The following is a 20,484-nucleotide window of genomic DNA, read 5'->3' as shown; positions in this document are numbered from 1 at the left end:
GTCTATTGTGCAATATTTCTTACGGTGAGAAAATGTTGTTAAAGTCCAAATCTAGCCTGCATAAAACTAGCAAACTGAAAGTCATTCTGCTGATGTCCTTGCTTTAGTCTGAGTCGGGGGCTCCCACCACGTCTGCACGCCCTTTTCCTTGCTGCCCACTCTGAACACACCTCCTCCCAGACCTCCTCCTCCTCCTCCTCTTGTGAGGCTACTTCGCCAGATGGTGTAGTCTTTTTCTTTTGTTTACCCATCGCCTCAGAGTTTACCTAACAAACCTTAGCGACAGAACTATGGGATGTCTCTGAGCAGCATGACCGCTGGATACAGACACGTAAGTCTTGTTTTAAATCTACGCATGAGCGAACCCGCTGGTGCAAATATATTTGTCAGAACATTAAGGGAGGAAGAAAAAAAAAAAAAAAACTGCATCCACCTCTTTAACTTGGCCATCCCAACTCAGACGGGCTTTTTTTTTTTTTTTATAACCCCAGCTGTTTTCGTTATTGTAAAGTAAATTTACCCCCACTCTGCTTTCTAAATAAAGACGTGATACAATGACACGAAAACGCAGCTCCCGGACAGCGAGGCTAGCAGGCTTTTGACACCTGTGGAATCCGTTACCGTTAGAAGTTTTACTTGTGATTTCTCAGGCTAACTTCTTGGGACGGTTGATCAGCGCGGCCCGTTGAAAGGACAGCCAGGACAGCCAATGACAGAGCGGGACGGATCTGTGTGCATATCCGTTGCCACGGTAACAAACCGACATTCCAAAGATGTGGAACAAAAAGAGGCGGGACTTCAAGCTCTAGCACGGGTGGGTGTACGCCACGGTTTTAACTGCAGGCAACTAAACGGAAAGGAAGAAACTTTTCGAAACTAATGCGAAAGAATTTAAAAACACACAGCTGTGAGAGTGAAGTCACGATAACAATTCTTCTCGTCTGTAGCCATTTACAACCATGCTTTATTCTACTTGAGTGCTTAGCTAATGAAGTCAACAGTAATCTCTGTACAACTATAATTTACGGTACTCGAACTGTCTAACATAAACTTAAACAACCAGAATTCAAAAACTAAACCGGAAGTTTAAAAAAGTAGCCCGAAGTTGGTCCAGAACTCGTAGGTTTACCTGGAGCACCGCACTGGTGCGTCAGTCTCCTCCCATCACCTCTATCTCCAAATATAGGTAAACAGTTATACTGATTCTCTGTAGATGAATGGAATAATTACAGTTCCTCTATATGAATCTGAATCTGAATATATGAATACTTGGCCGAAAATTAGTTAATTTATGTAATTATGGCTTACATCTGATGAAAATAGTTTCTCAGTGTATATATATAGTATGTATACTTATATATATGGTATGTATACTTATATAGGCATAATATTTAAACATAACATGATTATATCAAGAAATATATAACATTTTAATGAAATGTATAATATTTTTTTAGATGCACATGGAAAGCCTTATATTATGAAATACTGAAAAATAATCTCATGACTGAATTCTTTCTTCTCCTTCTCTGCCTCAGGTGTCTTTTGCCAGGAGGAAGGACTGACACCATGATGGGACCACTCACAAAGCTGTGTTAAAGCTTGAGACCTGCTTCTCACCCATGTGCTTCATTCTGAGCTGCTGCTCATCTTTTCAAAGCAGCCCAGCTGTTAAGACATCGAACATGTCTCAAACCAAGGATGTGAAATGATCAATTGAAACCCATCCGATCAATGGAAAAGAGAAGGTTTCCTGGCACAATGTCCAGGCAGGTGGATTCGTCGTCCAAGAGGCGCCCCTGTGTTGGAAGTGGGCTGACATTCCCTCAGCCTCCCCAACTCGCCTCCACCGTCCAGTATGGCCGCATTCAGGCTGTGGAGGTTGCGAGAGGAAGAACAGGGTATGGCTTCACGCTGACAGGCCAAAGTCCTTGTGTCCTCAGCTGCATCCTTAAAGGAAGTCCCGCAGACTACGTGGGGCTGCGCTCAGGAGACTGCATCCTCTCTGTCAATGACATAAATGTCTCCAAGGCATCGCACGAAGATGTCGTCAAACTGATTGGACGTTGCTCTGGCATTTTAAAGCTGATCATTGCTGAGGGCGAGCGTCACCGGCGCCACCCTCAACGGGCCACCGGCACTCGCCATCACAGCAGTAATGCGATGACGGCGGCCTACCTGGATTCCTGCTCCAGTGATGACGAACTGGATGTTTTTTACAATAACGGTGTGGGCAACAATAATGGCCGGTCAGGCTGTGGAACGAAAGGAGGCTGGTACAAGCCCAAACTGGATTCCAAGCAGCTTGGCATCAACAGAGCAGAGAAGGTGGTGGCCGAGTTGCAATCTGGAGGAATCTTCAACATGATCTTTGAAAATTCCAGCCACTCCTCCAGCAGCTCGGACAAGGACAGGCCCGGGGTGAGCTCGTCCTCAAAGCCGCGTCAGATGTCCGATCCGGAGTTCAACCCGTACCACAATGCCTCCTGTACCCAGAGCAACCCCAACCTGCTCTCTGAGGAGGAGATGGCCCAGGTCCTGAATGATGACTCTGTCTTCCTGGAGTCCGACTTCCGTCACCTCCACATTCACCACCACGAAGAGCAAGATATGGATGTTGGAGAAGGTGCTGACTTTGGTCTTGAGCCCAGCGAAGGAATCCTTAACGTGGGGATGATTGTTGGGTATCTCGGCTCCATTGAGCTCGCCTCAACAGGAACCAACCTGGAGAATGACAGTCTGCAAGCCATCAGAGGGAGCATGAGGCGCCTCAGGGCCGAGCAGAAGATTCATTCATTGGTTCTCATGAAGGTGAACTTGACTCTTCTAGTTATCTGCCTTAGATAATTTTTTAATTGTTTTTTTTCCCACTTGTTGCATAAAATCTCAAGTACGTACTTAAAAAAAATAAGAGTTGTATTTATATATTTGACCTTGCTGTAGACTTTCTCTATTCAAAACCAGCTTGAATTTGTACATACAGGCTCCAATACAGATATATATTGTCATTAGCATTTAGATTAAGGTCCCTTAGCAGGTTGCAGAGAAACTAGTTTTGTCGCTGCCATGAAGTTTTTGGCGTAATTCTGAATGGATATTTCACCACTCTACTGAGTGCTCAAATATAACTTCCCTGAATTAGACTCTGTTTGTAAGCAGAGTCCACACAATTCCAAGTAGGTGCAGGTTTGTTTGAAAAGACCATTTATGTTTTATCTATACCAAAATCAGTTCTGATGAAGGTTTGGGAATGAACAGTCAGCTGTGTCCACGTTTCAACCATCTGATTAAAGCCATCATTCTCAGATGGAAAAAGATTGATTAAAATGTTCTAAATCAAGCAACAAAAAAAAGACTCAAGGCTCCAACCTATCATACATTAGAATATGCTGGTTAACCAGCATCACCGTCCACAGTTAAGCAAGTCATTCAGGCAGCTGCATGGGTCTGCAGGTGCCTGCATGGACCTGCATACAGTATTACGCTCCTGTAGGATGATGAATGTGATAATAGTTGGTGTTGACAAGAAAGAAATGCACAAAAAAATTCAAACCCATTTCTAATTTTTAAATGCTTTTCCTGCCTGGAAAAGGAATGACTCATGAAAGCCTAAATTAATTTACATGGGTGAAATTATTTTAGTTCTATAAAAATTCATTTACCCATTACCTTTAAAGGGGCGAGGTGAATCACACAATTATTTCTGTTTGTATATAAAAACTAAATAGTTAACTGAAACATGGTGTTTTTTAACTACACTTTGTAAATGTGTGAACTTCATTTGTTTACACGGCAGTAAAATGAATACATTACACCCTGACAGGTCATGCACGACAGCGTACTCCTGTGCAGCGACAGAGGTCAGGTCTTGGCCACCTACCCTGCAGAAAAACTCGCCTTCAGCGCCTGTTGTCCTGATGATCGCCGATTCTTCGGATTGGTAACCATGCAAGCCACGGACGACCATGATGATCGCCACTTCAGCAACGGGCGAGACGACGAAGGAAATTTAAGGACTTCATGTCACGTGTTCATCGTGGATCCAGAACTATGTCATCACCAGGTAATTCAGAGATAGTGAAGCATTTTTTGGCTATGTACAATATTTTTACATTTTAAACTAAAGAAGTGCTGCTTCTTTAGTTTAAAGAAGCACTTAAACTAAAGAACTTAAAAAGTTCTCATTTTTAAGTCATATCAGTGTAAAAATCTCTTTAAAGACCATCTATTTTCTTACGCTTATCTGTTGTCACGTCGTTGGGGTAGCAGCCCAAGCAGGGAGGCCCAGACTTCCCTCTTCTGCGGAGGAATCCTAAGGTTCTTAAAGATCTACAAGATCTACATATATTAAAACAGTACTTTGGAAAAGTACTCACTCACCTCTTGAACATTTTTGAAACAGGAACACAAAGCAGTACAAAACTGTGCAGCAAAGGGAAATGAGACAGGGTTTACAAAGAGTTTAACAAAGAAATATCTGAAAAAGAAGATGAGTTTGTAACCGCTTTTAGCTGTAAGTCTTCTGGTTCTGCTTTGCACATTTAGAGAATGAAACTTTTAACATTCTCGTGTAAAACTTACGTCAAGCTCAGTTAGGAAGAGTGTCTGAGTATGTCAGTTTTCAGGTCTGCACTGTTGTTTGGATTTTAGACTGGTGCTGGGTAAAGATAGAGTTGTTTTTTAATGCTAGAAGGTGAACGTTTCACGCTCGGTTATATCTTAGTGTTGTCCGTTCCACATAATGTTCCGCATGCCAAGAAGTTCAATTTTGGACTCATCTGAACTGAGTCTGAACACCTTTTTCCTCATTTGCTGGGCTCCTTAAATGGCTTGTGGCAAACTGCAAACCTAGCGTCATGTGACTTTTAATGAATGCTTTCTCCTTGCTACAAAGTCATGACTCCAATGCTTTATTTTTATTTGTACATTTTATTTTATTTTTTAAATCATCCTTCCATTACATTGATTTTATCTGTCAGATGATAGCGTGTGGTTTTAATGTGAAAGAGATATTTGTACTTAAGCAAATCTATAAAATATTTATGTAATCTATAAAATAAAGATTACATAAAAGTCCCAATGCCCAAAAATCCATGAGGCTTGAGATGTTTTCTGGGATGTTAGTGACCAGTGCCTGTAAGTATAAGTACTGAGCATTGTGTCTGTTGTATGGACAGGTCCATTTAGGTGTGGCCAGGAGGTTTGGCTTTGAGTGCACCCCTGACCCAGACACAGGAGGCTGCCTGGAGTTCCCACCCAGTTCTCAGCCTCTACTCCAGTTTGTTTCTGTCCTCTACCGAGACATGGGGGATAACATCGAGGGGGTCCGGGCCCGCGCCTTCCACGATCCAGACAACGACGCCCAACAGAACCACAGCACCAGCAGCAACAGCGATAGTGGAATCGGCAACTTTTTACCTGAGGAGAAGAGCAACCGAGTCCTTTTGGTGGATCTCGGCGGCCCTCCCAGTCACAACCACATGTCCGGGGCCCGCCAGTGGGACAGCCCGCCCTCCTCTCAGCAGGCCTGGAGCCCCATCCTCGGAGCTGCCGCCTCCCACCCCCCTCCACCTCCCCCACCTCCTCCGATGCTGAGAAACGGTCACTACCTCCACGACCCGCACCTCGCCGACCTCCCTCACCCTCTCCCCCTGGCTCACCCTGACCTGCCAAGCAGACTCTCACAAGGACTCAATGTGCATCACTACCCGGCGAGGAAGCTGGGTGGAGCTATGGGGGGAGGAGACAGGAGAGGAGGAGGAATAGGAGTAGAGCCTCAGAGGTGGCTGCCAGTCCATGTGCTGAGAGACTGGCGTCAGCAGCACCAGCACCACCACAGCCACTTCCAGGGACTGAGCAGCGATCAGGAGTCGTACGCCGAGTCCACCGACGGATGGTCATCAGCCAACTGCAGCACCCTGCCCCCACCCATGAATAAGATCCCTGCCGACCGCTACCGGGCCCCGCTGGCCCCAGGGGACCGCATGCATCCACCTGGTGTCAGTCATCCTCCCTCTCCTCCACCTCCTCCTCCCACTCCCCCTCCTGCACACCTCCACAGCCACCGGCTGGCTGCTCAGAAAGACGAGTGGGCCAAGAAACTGTTCGGCGCCGGAGACCGGGAGCGCAACGGAGCACGGCGAGCGGAAAGAGAGAAAAAACGAGAGGGGAACTCAAAGGAGGGAGAGAAAAAGGTACGTCTTTAATCAAGCTAGTAAAATATAAAATATCAGCACAAGTCAGACTTTTATCACTTTTCCTGATCGTATTTCATTCAGTTTATTTCACAAGTATCAACCAAAGACACATTTTCTTCGAGCAGAGTCAGTTTTTGGACTGTGAGATAGTTGTGTTAAAAGTGACTGTGAGATGAGAAAGCCCTGTCACAGGTCGCTCCCCCGCATCACACATTCCTGTCGTGGAAATTTACTATGACTAGAGAGTGTTCAAGGCTACATATTATTGAGACTATAAATTCATGCCGCTCACTCTGCATTTTCCGTCCTCTTTTCACAGTACCCACACTAAATCTCAAATTTTTTTCTCAGACATTAAACTTCTCGATTTAAAAATGCTACATTTACCTGCTAATAGCAGCGCATAATGCAGTCTTAATTCCCAGACTTGGTAAAAGTGGATGGATATGTTATTTATCCTCTCTGCTCCTGTATCAGATCATGTATTATGCACTAAGCAGACATCTGTTGTCACCTGAAAACCACCTGTCTTCTGCAGTGGAGCAGATTTGTCAAAGTGATAGAATTTCAAATTATTATGCATTGTATTAGAAATCATTTTCACTAAGCTAAATTTGCTGACTTTTTATATGTTTTTGTACAGTTTCTGTACAAAAGGACCAAGAAGCAAAAAAAGACACAACTATCCAGTTGGACTATACTCCATAATCTCACCCCCTGCCTGTAAAGATGCTTAGGCAGAATGTTTACATGTACTTTCATGTTAAAAAAAATACATAAAACCTCTTACTTTCTTCGATTTTACCAGAACACAGTGTGTGGTAAAAATATTCATACTTTTGAACTTGTACGACTCTGTTATCTTTTACTGACAAATGCCAGTTTATCTGAAAGACAAATACAAAGTAACGCACACATTGAGAAATAGAAGGTAACTGATGCAAATTTATTTTCAAACAAAATCTAAAAAGTGAGTCGATATTTTGTGAAGTCTTTTGTTTTATGCCTTTACCATATTTGCACATCCAATCAGAAGTTTTGCTTGGTCTTCTTTGCCAAATGGCTAAAGCTCAGTCAGATAGTGAGATAATCCTCTTTTTTCAAATCTCGTTACAGATTATTATATCTGCACTTTGACTACGCCATTTGAACACTGATGGCTTAATCAAAGCCCAGATATGATTTCATCTAAACTAGTTCATTGTAGCTCTAGCTGTTTAACGGTCCGTGTCCTTGTTGAATACACATGACTCTATCACAGTGTCCAACAGATTTTCTTCCTTTATTACCCTGTCTGTAGCTCCATTCATCTTTTCATCAACTCTGATCAGTTTCAGTGTCTTTGCTTAAGAGGAGTATCCCCTCAGCATTATGCTGCCCCAACCATGTTTGACCATGGAGATGAAAGGTAGTTCCATATTTGGTGCGAAGGCGATTCACAGAAAAACCTCCTGGTTCAGCAGTGGGGAATACCCAAGTATGTCCTCAAATGAATAAAAAAAATCACATTATGGAGTCCACAAAAAAAAAAAAAAACTATACAAATAAAACAACTACACCCAGAGATTCATTTGCTTCTAGACACACTTTTAGTTGCAATAACATTATTTGATTTCTGTGACAGTGTCATTTCTTCTTCAGGCTTGCTTTTGTTCAAGAATGTTTGTTTGCTTTCTTAGTATCCTGCTATGTCATGTGAAAGACTTTGAGGTGTTGATTTTAGGTAATTAAAACACTTTGACCGTTCTGTTTTTGACATCAAGTTGTAAAATTACTGCTGCTGTGCTTGGAATTGTTTTCTCGCATGGCAGCATTTAGTCTGACCTTCAACTGTGGCCCAGTTTGATATGCACTCGAGTTCATGGACTTATCCCAGTCCTAAGCAACCATTTTGGCTCAGGCTTTCGCAGATTGTATTGATGTGAAATTTTAACTTTTAGCATGACCTCAGGCAGTCTCTGGATTTTCTAAAAACACACCATGGCAGCTTGAGGAAAACTTGCAGGGTGCTTTGAGTATTGAGTATTGCAGTCATTTAGAGTTAAGCACATTATTCATGTGTGATTTCTACAGTTCTGATGTTATCTGTTTATTTATAGTTTTGCTTGACTCACAGACTGCAAAAATTTAGAATAAACAACGGCTACATTTAGTAGCATTATTCAACTGCCTGTTGAACTGATATTTACCTCGTTTTCTGTCTTTCTCTTTAATCGAGAGCAACAGGTGAAGGGAGTGGCAGGCTGCCTTTGTCTTTGAAAGCTTATATCATGGTTCCACTCTTTGTGGCTTCTTATTAAAAGCATGTTAAATGATAAGAATTGAACTAGGACAATATTTCTGCTTGTGAAATTTCCATTTTTTAAAAATCTCGTCAGGCTTGCCTATAAGCTGTAATTACTACTTTAATTGCAAAATGTGCACTTTTTTTTTACCATTCCTGTAAGCAGGAAAAGCTCCTTGCACCTTAAAGTTAAATGTAGGACAGATCCTGAGGAGAGTTTCCATTAAAACCAAGAGAAATTGATAATTCTCATCTTTAAGCTGATTGGTTGAGAGGATTCCTGGGAGCTGAGTGGGGACAATCAGAGGAAGCTTTAGCAATACCAAGGCAAAGTATAGAAACTGTTCGGAGCAGGAAGATAGATGTTAACCTTTCTGAACAATGTCCTCAGACTGAATTGGTAAAGAAGCCGTCAGGTTTTCAGAACAAAATCCTCATCCCTCTGTGGCTCAGTCCCTCTACTCTCTGGTATTAGTTAAACCAGATAGATCATACTGATTTATTAATTAATTGAGCGTTTGCTTGTAGCTGTGTGTCTCTTAATGTTTGCTCTTTGTTTAACACATGGTGGCACTGTCTCTCTTTTTCTGTTGGCTTCCTGCACACCCACCAACGTTCCTGTTGGGAAAGTTTCCTGTTTTTCCTTCAAGGTCCATTAACACTAAAACGTGGTCATGTTTGAAGATCATGCACGACTGAAGTCTAAACAGCCTCAATTTGTGTTTGTTTCACTTGCAACAAAGTTTTGCAAGTGAAAAGCCACATGCCATGCTTGTGGCATGACTTAAATTTGACTGCTGATACTTGCTGGTAATACTGGTCATGATTCTGAGAGATGGTCAAAGAACTGATCTGGACGTTTCTGAAACGATAAATAATAATTGAATGAATTGGTTTTGCAGTTTGGTTATTCATTTCTAAATTGTCAGATACATCCTTAGTCATAAAGAAGTGTTAAACATACTGATAATGATTGTGTTTTAATGTGGTAGCTGTTAACCCATCTTGCTACAATCATTTTTAGATTTTTTTATGTAGAGTATTTTGCTATAAAAAGGAAAGAAGTTTTTTTAAGTGATATTGTGTGTTTGTATGTTTTAAGGTTGATAACAAATTACACAGATGAGAGCTTTGAATTTTCCTCAGAAACTCAGTTTTCTCTTTAAAAAAAAAAAAAAAAAAAGCTGTCTCCTGTGCCAACCAAAACAACCCCTGCTCTGTATCACTTTTCTTCTTAACCCCAGTTTGTGCTTCTCCATTAAATGTCTTTGGATTTTTTTCTTGAATTCATGTAAGACTAATTGGGTTAAAAACAAACAAAAAAAAGGTCACGTCAGAGTGTTTGCACCTACGCATTTAATCTTCATTATCTGAATGTGCGTGGAAACGCACATGCACAGATGTAGGGTTGACTCGGTATCCAGGCAACACCACTGCCGGTGCCTGATGAAATGCAGCGACCGCCTCCTAAACAGGCGGTCTGATTCAGCTCGCGTCTGTCCTCTCAAACCTGTCAGCGTCTTTTAATTACGTATCTCCTGCTATCACCCGGGGCCCACTCCGCTATGCTGTCTCCTACAGTGCGAGGAGATAAGGCAGATGTTACGTGTGGAAGTTCAGAGACATGACAGGTCATTTCTGTGCTTTCCAAATGCAACAGTTGTCAGTGCGACACTTGATTAGTCCCTGTCTCCTCTGATTTACAGCAGTCCTCAGTGACATGACGTCACTGTTAAATGGCTTCAGATAGTAAATGTTCTTTCCCCTGTGACTGATGCTCCTAGGTGAGGCAGTTTATGGCAGCAACTTTCTGCACGGATGTTGGGCTCTAATTCCAATTAGCTGTTTTCCAGGCCAGTACTTCTGCAAACATCATAATGTTTTAAAGTTTTTAGCAGGCTGCACTTCATTATTCATCATATCATCATAGGCAAAGACTGTGAAAAGATGTAGCTGTTTTGATCTTTTTGTGCAACATGCTTCGCATCATTGGATTAGGATTGTGGGATTGATTTAACAGCTGTCACAAAAGGCACAAAGAAGTACTTTATATGCCTGCCTGTGCCATGAGGAATGTAACATGTAGGTGAAAAAATGTGCTCAAATTAGGAAAACGTACAGATGCAGACACATTTGTTGGTACCTTTGAAACAATGCTCCATTTCTCCTGAAATATCAATCTGTTAAATAGTCAGTCATATAATACCAATTAGCTAAGCCTAGGGAGCCTGTGCTGCTCTGATTTGGAAGGTAAACATGACTGAAATAATTACTAATCAAGCGCTCTAAAGAAACAACATACAAAAAAGCAGTTGTTCAGCTTCATTGAACGTTGTTTCATCAGTCTTCTCAAAAGTGAATTGCAGTAGAAAAAAATTTATAATTCCTTGTATGATGTCAAACAGTCAACTAGGAGCTGGTGGCCAATTGAGATGAGTTTAATTTATTTCTGAAGTCAAAACTTTCATTCAGGAATGAGAACAAACCATTTATCTGTGCTCTAGTTTCAAGTACCAATACAAGTTGGATTTGTGAATTAATATGGCCAATCTATAGCTTAGGAAATTTTTATTGTAATTATTGCGAAGGTTGCATGGAAGGCAGCCATATTAAATTTTCAAATGAGGATTGTGTAGTTCCTCCAGACTAGAGGCAGCAACAAACACCTGGTGGACCTGCTAGTCTGCTGAGCTCATCATAGGGACCATTTTGCAGTGCAATGCTGCAAAGAAAGGTTGTAAACGGCTTCATGAAGATTCCTTTGCCTTGGTAAAGGGGAATGTCAGAAAAGGTAGGAGCTTCTTAAATAAAATATCAAGGCATTAAATGAAGCAAAAGCACATTTCTTTTTAGTTATTTTTGATATACACAGCATTTTTATAAAAACTGAAGGCAACACAGATACTTAATTGTGCTATAAAATGGCACACTGTGCCTGAAAAATGCATATCACTCCTTTCAACCATCCAAATATAATTGCCATTTTATTCTTGTTTAAACTGAAATGGTTGCAAAAAAATGTACCCTCATGTGTAACAAATTACATTTCTGAGTGAATTTGTCCAAGCCATCCACCTGTGTGGAGACGGAGCCTTTTCGGCTAAACGTACTAATCCCTGGAACAATCTCCCTGTTTCTATGAGATCTTTAAAAAAATTTAAATCTCTTTTAGAGACTCACCTTTTCAAGCTGACTTTTAATTCCATAAATTCCTGGCCCTTATTTCTTTTATATTTTCTTTTACTGGCGATTATATTGTTTATTGTAAACTTTGTATTTTCTGATTGACCTGTACAACATTTTGGTTGCCTTTTGGTTTTTAAAGCACTTTATAAGTAGGTGAATGAACTGGTCATGTAAAAACAGTCAACCTGTCATGTATTTGTCTTTTTTTTTCTCAAATATTTGAATAATATGGAAAGTTTTCTGACAAAGCACACATATGCATCAAGGATATTAGAAGAGTGACCTCTTGTTCATGCATTTGCAACATAATTTATTGGGAATAGCAACATTTCTCTATTTCTAATTTTTTTGTCTAGTCAAATTAACATGTCTGGCCTGCATACTTATTACCAGGTCAACTAAGGGGCCAACTGCCTGAAAAATAGCTTGTGATTCATTACCAATTGATAATTGAAACATAGCTCTCTAGTATTTCAGATAAATTGAGGCTTCCTGAAGGTTCACATTAGAAAAATAGCTTGATGCTAAAGACAAAAAGTTTTTTTACATAGTACTTGAATTAACTTAAATTGTCCTTTTTTGAAGAATATATCATTAATGATTTCTTTCTTGGTTTAAAATATTAAAAAAGGCCTCCTTGTCTCAACATGTCACCCTATATAAACACTAGTATACAACAATAGTATGCAAAAGAACCATTCAGGATATGATCCTGTTCAATTATGTATTTTATTTCTATTTAATTACTTGAATATAAGACAATCTGTGAGCACAGATTCTATTTGTAGAAAAAGAAGTGTTTTATAAGTAGGTGAATAGATGTTATACAGCAGGTTCTCGTTATTTACCCTCCTATGATCTCTTGCGGCTTCTCATTATTTGACAAACGTCTGTTTATTGTGACATCTGTTATAGCACATAAACTGAGCTTAATTTTATTGTCTTGGCCTCAGGGTGGTCGGTTTCGCGGCTTGACGATGGGGTTCCCTCCTCTGCCGCAGCGCTCCTCAGCCAGACGCTCCTTTGGGCGCTCCAAACGCCTCAGCATGGCCCGCTCCCTGGACAACTTGGAGGTGAGCAACATTCACCCTCACACAAACTGTGTGTTTTTTGTTTTTGTACAAACATACAGTGAATGCTAAAATAGAAATAGAATACATAGTAAAATCTGTCTATGAAAGAAAAACATTCAGCATTGCTTTTTTGTGACAGAATGACACTAAGTTTGGTTGCTGAAGGTGTTGTATCAATGTTTAGAAACAAATCCTCCAAGAAGATAGTCTTTTTTCTTTTCCGGTGATTCGACCTTCCAATTTGTGTTCTTAGATTAAAAAGGCCTCCCCCTCATGAACTCTTGGTTCTCATCAATATCTTTTCAGGACTTTCATTATTACTATCGGAAAACTGATGGTTTCAATTAAACACTTAGATTCCCTGGCTGCTTTATTGAGTACATCTGTATTGTCCCTCAAATTGTTGGATAATGGTCAGAAAATTGAGAAAGTATCCAGTGAGCTCTTGCTACGTTGGCGAGAAGGACTTGTTGATGTCAAAGGTCGAAGAGGAATGAGCAGACTGGTTTGAAATGTTAGGAATCGATCGTTTGAATCAATCATTTTCTTTATATTCTAGTCACTGATCTTATTGGTATTTAGATCCTTAAAATTTGAAATCTGCTCTGTAGCTTCATTTAGTTTCAACTGACTTCAAGGAAAACCCTACATTTGTTTCCAGCTCTGGTTATGGGTCTGAAATAAATCATGTGGCAAACTGAATTACCGGACTTGAACTTAGGCACTGGATTTCGTGTGCAGTTCGACTCAGCGTTATATGGCTCCACTGTCACAGAAATGATCATTTTTCTCCTTTTTTATCTTCAAGAAATGACCTGGAGTACAGTCATTTGAGAAGCATGAGATATCCCTAACAATGTGCCTATTTAGATCTTGTTTCATAAAGTCAAGATTTGACCTGTGTATTTTAGTACTCAGATGGTGAAATAGACATTGCTACTATTAGATGAATCAGTTTTCAATACTTTATTTTCCATTGTATTATTTTTTTCTAAAATATAACTAAAAGACTAAGACTGAACAAAAAGCATAAATTGCAGTGTTGTTACCACAAAGTCTTGTCTGTGTGTTTATGTCTGAAGGAGAGTTTTGCCATCTGAGGCTCTTTTCATAACAGTAGCTTTGGCCCTGAGATAGAAATCAGAGCACAGTTAAATGTTTCCTGTGTTTAGTGGTGACTGGGGCATCCTGGGAGCAGACAAGTCAAACTCACCACGGCTGCTTCAGTTGTGACGTTTTTATTTTTTTCCATACATTGTTGTCATTCTTCCTTTGGTTGACTGCAACAGGAAGCAGAGTGAGAGATGGAGTGCCAAAACCTGTGTTCAGGCAAACTTGGAGGTGTGTCTCATATTCAAAACTGGATAGTGTTTGGAAATATTTTTTCATAGTTTCTATTCTGGATTTTACATGGGGTGTTTACACTTTTGAGAAAAAGACTGGGTCTTCTTCAGAGAAGCTTTTATTTATTTCTGCTCAACTTTACCGTACACTGTACTACTTCTTTTTGTAAAGGATTCATTGAAAGTAAGCTGTTTTAGAGTTTACTGTGAAGAGATTTCACAAATTACTTGCAGAGGCGAACAGTCGGACGGTGACATGTAAGGAAGCGCAGCAGCTCTACAGTAACACAGGTTATTGTGCATATTTGACCTCAACCTTAAGCCTATTTGTTTTGGATGCTGTTGCCAAATTTCATGTTATTTTATTCCCTTTGTTTCATTGTCATCAGCTCTGTTGGAAACATTCAATTCTGCAAGGTTAAACTGCACATTGTTTGCATGAGTTTTAGATGTTCCATCGTCATCCCACGTCAAAGATTTTTTTTTCTTCTTAGCTCTTCCTGCCGCCTCTATTCTACTTATTTTCTTCCGGCTGTTAGGCCTTTTTCTCTTGCCGCACATGCTGTAATATTCACAAACAGAGAGAGCTTTGTGCTGTGTATCGGGGGGGAAAGAGAAGGGTTGGTTTTTGTGTGGTGATTGTGGTGGGGGGTAAATGGGTTCTAAGGGTTGGCTGGCTCTTCTAACGAGCTCCGATGAGCAACAAGCTGGCATTCAACTCATTAGTGAGGAACTGACACAGAAAGCACAAAGGATATGTAGATCCACGTATATGTATGCACACATTTAGGAGCTTTCGGATGTCATGGTAAAAATTCAAATATGTTTTACTGCTGAATATGTAGTACTGTATGTACATTCAGGCCAGATCTATAGGCTTACTAGTGATAGAGTAGGGCTGAATTTTTAAAGACAAGCATTAGACTGAACACTCTTCTTGTTTTGAATAATGCTTGTTTTTGAATATTGCTTTACATTTCAGTGATCCAATAATCTTCTTCAACAGTTATTTTACCAGATAATATGAACAGTGTTGAAAATAGGTGTCAGTCTTTTTCCAGATTTATTCTCTTTTGTATTTTTTTTGTCACATTTAAATTACATTTAAATTGAACCAAGTTTAGAATCAGTCAGTAACAATAAGGTAATGTAATTTTACATATGTAGCACATTTTTAGCAACAAGGCAGTTCAAAGTAAATATAAAATGCAATTTCTGGTCAATTGACCAGAAATTGACCTTTTATGGTTAACTGCAGTTAACCATAAAAGTTAATTTCACCAGCCTCTACAGTCAAGAAATTATTTTATTAGGAACTGTCTGACAACATGAAACAGGATAAAATACGGCAACAAGCAACACATCACGTGCTAAACAAATACAAGTACAGATCAGAAACAAAGTCATTGACCTCTATTTGGAAAGGGTAACAAATAGAGCTGCACCTAGGCCTGTCACGATAGCAAATTTTGCTGAACGATTAATTGTCTCAAAAATTATTGCGATAAACGATAATATTGTTTGAATACCTTTTTACACTGAAAATGACGTAATAATGCATGCGATTTCCTGCCAAAGATAGATACACTTTATTTTCAAAAGAACACTTAACGCTGGAAATGATAAACAAAATAAACAAAACAACCAAAAACAAAAATAAAATGGATTCTCAGTCTCCATTAACAAAAAATGTACTTGAAAAGAAACTAAACAACATAAAGCCAAAGTGTAAATAAATACTGCATTCAACCAAAAGAGTGCAGATTATGAAGTCTGTATATTATGTTGCCCTTCAGTAATCATTAGATTTAAATAGAGAAGATGGGCACATCGACTACCTGATGCAATAATTCACACTACACGATTTTTTGCTGCTATTTTTCCCCTTACAACAATCTTAAAACGTTGGTCTTTCTAAGATTGTGTGGTGTGTTACGGAAGATCGTCGTTGCCGCTCCGATCCAAATCAGGGGTTTTCCCCGACTGGGAGAGTTAAAGCAGCCTGTTGAATGTGACAGGTAGCCAATCAGAAAGCGCGGATTCTCCTCCGCGCTTTCTGAGGGGAAATTACGGAGGGGAATCCCAAACAGCTGACACGACGCAACCCGAAGTCCAGCGGACATTGGAGATGATATGTGGAAACAACATTAATGTTTATTTAACATGCAAAGATTATAGAAATGACAAGAGGAGGAGTTGGAGCGAAATTGCTACCGCAGTTGATAAACCCGGTAACTTTTCAGCTGTTCTTCGTTAACGTGATGTAAATAGGTTATAATGATTTTCATTCGGTCAGGACTTTACGCTGACACTAGCCACATGCATTGCAGGTAGATTGTAGTAAAGCATTGATTAATGCCTGGTTTTTAAATTAGTTAACTGGACTTGTAGCCATTATTTTGTGCCCATTGTTGGACACCACAGGGCAGGACCGAACCGTTATACCTAGGATTTCTGTCGGCTAATGTGTGGTCTGTTAGGTTTTGAAAATGGGCCGACAATCGGCCGACAGCTCTAAGATCGTGTGGTGTGCGCTGGGCTTTACACTAAGGAAATGAGGAAGGGAGGAGTCAGTGGAGAGCACCGGAGTTGAGCCCTTTTTCATTCAGTGTCATTAACAGAAAGAGAAAAAGGCCGGAAGAGAAGATAATGCCGATAATTAAAATGACGTTGATAGTTTTAATTTATCGCGACAGGCCTAGCTGCACCAATCCGATAATATCTGTATCGGCAGATACAGATGAAAAAACATTCTAGATCGTCATTGATGTCATTGGTGACAATGTGCCTGACCCATAAAGGCAGATCTATTCAGGCTAATTCTATGCTCTGTTGTCTAAGTGATCACAAAGCATAACATTTATGCTTTATTATTCATTTGACATTATATTTAAAATTTCTGCACCAGTGTTAAATCTTCTCAGGCAAGGCCTGCCAACCAATAAAACTTCAAGAGTGTAACAACATTTAATCTAGGAGGTCACATAAAAAGTAATTAAAGTGACCTTAACTATGGCCCCACATGTCATATCTAAGGTCAGCTGGTGGTTCAATAAAAAAATAGACTTGAAAAACATGGCCTCCACTGAAGGCCAAAAAACCTTTCTGACCGAAAAGGAACGCAAAGTTCCAAACTACATTTGAGAAAAACATCTTTATGATTCTTATGACTTTTGGGAAATTATTCTGTGAACTGATGAGCTAATAAGGCGAAAGGTGTGCATTCCGTTACATTGTTGAATGTGTAAATATTCTGGTGTGTTTCTTTAATTATGTTTTATTTTTTCATGTTATATTTAATTATTTCATTCTGTGTTTACTTTAAACTTAACTGAACAAAACTGCGCCTTAATTTTATTGTTCAACGTGAAGGATAATGATGAGAAACATACATTGTCTCGTCTTGTTTTGTCGACTATTAATTTTGTTCTCCACCAGAAAAGTCCTGAAGTAGAGTGTCTGACCTTTGATTCAAGAGTTTAACCCCAAGCTCACTTGGGTTATGCAGAAGGGCAATCAGGCGAAGTACACCATCAAGGCAGACTTCATATACATCAACACACCAAAGCCAAAAGAACAAAAATGTGGTTTTAGAGTTGCCAAGCCAAAGTCCAGACTTTATTAAAACAAAATGCTGTGACAAGATTTTAAACAGGTTGTTAATTTCTCCCAAAGCATTTAATTTGATTGACTTAACTTGCAAAGAAGAGGGTGGCCACCAAGTTTGGCACAACCAGTTAATAGGTTTAGGGAGCAATAATTTTTTTTTACATACTGCAATGTCGGTTTGGGTGGCTTTTACTTTCCCCAAATTTATTTGAAAACTGCATTCTGCATTAATTTTGTCTGATATTTTAAGATACGTTGAGTTGTTCAATTGGGATGAAAACGTAAGTAAAGAATAAATCTGTAAGAGTGTAAATACTGCGTCTCACCAATACAACATATCCATCCCCCTTGCAGGCAGCTAATTAAATTAACTTTTTCAAAAGGACAACATGGCACATAAAAATAAAAAAATGTTCATGTGCTTGACCCCAGCATAAAACTTGTGCTGGGGTGGTCCCACGTGTGTTAAGTTTTCACACAAGGAAGACTGGCAAATAACATTAAGCAATACTAATCATTTAGAGGCCAAACGCGCAAATATGACTTGTAAGAAAGTCATGCAAGTTATATGTATGAATAGTAAGCCACACAATTCTGTTATTGTGTGGCTGGTTGCTGTTCAAACACACTCAAATTGAATGATTAATGCATGTAGCATTTCTGGGGACTAAAACATTGTTCTGTGCTGTGCAGAAACTTCCTTTATCTTTTAGAATATCCTGCACTCATAAGTGGCTGTTTGTGTAGAAGTAGGAAGATTTGTTTTTCCATCATGTGCTTTCTAAAAAAGTTACACTGACAGCATTACATTTCAAAAAAGAAACTTAAAGGAAATAAAGTGCTTCATCTAGTCACCAAAGCGCTTCATACTACATTCACTCATACACATGCTGATGGTGGTGAGCTACATTGTAACTACAGTTGCCCTGTAACATTAGTTGTAGCTTCACTGTTTTGGTAAATGTAACATATTTGACTCAAACCTTGTTATGGACATCCCAACTATGCAGATATTTCCTAACATCCTGTAAGTTTGGATCTAAACACACAAATGTGACTTCAGTGAGACTGATGTTTCTAAAATCTAATAAACTTAACAGTTGGCCTTTTAATGTAAAAAAAAAGAAACAAAAACAAAACAGCTTTCTGTTTCGAGGAATTGGTGGGAGAGCACAACCAATAACATCTTACATCACTGCTCTAATTAAGTGCTGTTCTGTCGAGCCTTTTAAGAGGATGTACATCACATTAAAGCTGAATTCAAGGTTTTTATACGTCTCTTCTGAACCATCAAACATCTGTTTTATGTAATGATCTTTTCAAATAGACGCTTGGTGTCTGTTTGAAAAAAATCGGTGCGTCTCCAAAGCCTGATCTGAGCAAATAAATTAAAAACTCAATTTCAACCAGCTTTAATTCTTTATAGGTATGGCGACACTCCAACTACAAGAATGAAGATACACCAAGCTTTTGAAACATGGTTTAAAAACAACTTACATTTTTCCACTTAAATTTTCCGTTGAGGGGTGACGGACAAAGAAGGAAGATGGAAGTAAGGCTATGACAATTAGTAGGATTACCGGTAATCGATTATTAAAATAATTGTCAACTAATTTAGCAGTTCAGTAATTCTTAACATACTCAGAGCAGCAATTGAACCAAAACTGTACTAAAAAATATCTACATTTTGTATTTAAGATAAAAAAAAACAACTTTTGTCTGTAAAAATGTTCTACGCTCAAATCTTCAAGTGACATAGTTTTCATCTTCATCTGGTTCAAACTCTGTACAAAAAAGTGTCTTATTAAGCACCTTTTCTGTTCAATTGTTTATCGGTTAATCCAGAGAATCAATCACCCGATCAACCCTACACTATATTGATGTTAATTCAATCAGAAAGGTCTAAGCTTTTCACTTTTGGTGCTAGAAGTATTTTTTTAGCCACAGATTCATAACTTGCTACAGATAATGAGGCATACTCTAAAGAAAGGCTGTTATTGTATTTCAAGCAATAAGATGTTTATTATCTTACTTAAAAAAAGGAATGGAATTATTACACGTCCTTATAATATTATATTAATTAGCATTTTCTTTAAGGAAAATTTATAATATTGTATAAAAAGGCAAGGCTTAAGTGATTAAATGAAAAATCTGGATAATTTGCCATTTTTATTTCTGACTAATTGTCAGAATAATTAATGAATAACCACCATCTCAACTGTGAAGTGGAAGGGTGGTAGCATCATTTTATGGGGACATTTTGTTGTAGGTGTGTGGTGCTCTTCTCAAAGACAGAACAAAATTCTGCCAGATTTGTTATAAAGTGGCTCAAAGAAAACATTGCTTTTTAAATTATTTTGAGGCAGAGCTGAAAAGCCGCCCTATTAGCCTGACTCACTTACACCGGTTCTGTCTGGTGAAATGGAGTTATTCTGGCAATTATTAAATACAAATATACTTGATAATACTAATCGACCTAAAATAGGTAACATTTAGCTTTAACGTGAGAAAGTGAGAAAAAAAAATGCTGTCTTTTTCAGTCAAAATATGTGAACATCTGTTTTCACCTGTATGTTGTTTATGTTTATAATACTGTGAAAACACATTCTGTCCCTGTTGATTGCCAGTAAATGCCTCTTGACTGCTGGTTATTTATCAGCAGTCGGTGTCATTGAGTGGTGCTACATTCGCTGTTATCACCCCTGGGCCAAGTTAAGGGCAGACAGCAGGGGTGTGCGTGCGGTAGAAAGTGTTGGGGTGAGTACCTCCACTGTGTGTCAAGGCATGTTGAG

General features: G+C 39.3%; 1 protein-coding gene across 3 annotated transcripts in view; it reads left to right on the top strand.

Annotated features, from left to right (window-relative positions):
* Positions 1-61: 61 nt before the first annotated feature.
* rgs12b (regulator of G protein signaling 12b) overlaps positions 62-20,484 on the top strand; it is a 55,380-nt gene continuing 34,957 nt past the window's right edge. The window contains exons 1-6 of one of the 3 annotated variants that reach the window (XM_032563919.1): positions 62-331; positions 651-814; positions 1,539-2,811; positions 3,824-4,063; positions 5,178-6,194; positions 12,621-12,740. In XM_032563919.1, the coding sequence (XP_032419810.1) occupies positions 1,735-2,811; positions 3,824-4,063; positions 5,178-6,194; positions 12,621-12,740 (2,454 nt within the window). In that variant the 5' untranslated portion in view covers positions 62-331; positions 651-814; positions 1,539-1,734. The remainder of the gene's footprint in view (positions 332-650; positions 815-1,538; positions 2,812-3,823; positions 4,064-5,177; positions 6,195-12,620; positions 12,741-20,484) is intronic. The other 2 variants (XM_032563917.1, XM_032563918.1) reach the window with 2 other exon arrangements.

The sequence above is a fragment of the Xiphophorus hellerii genome, chromosome 5 (assembly GCF_003331165.1).
Source record: "Xiphophorus hellerii strain 12219 chromosome 5, Xiphophorus_hellerii-4.1, whole genome shotgun sequence".
Lineage (NCBI taxonomy): Eukaryota > Metazoa > Chordata > Actinopteri > Cyprinodontiformes > Poeciliidae > Xiphophorus > Xiphophorus hellerii.
This window is presented reverse-complemented; position numbering and strand designations above follow the sequence as displayed.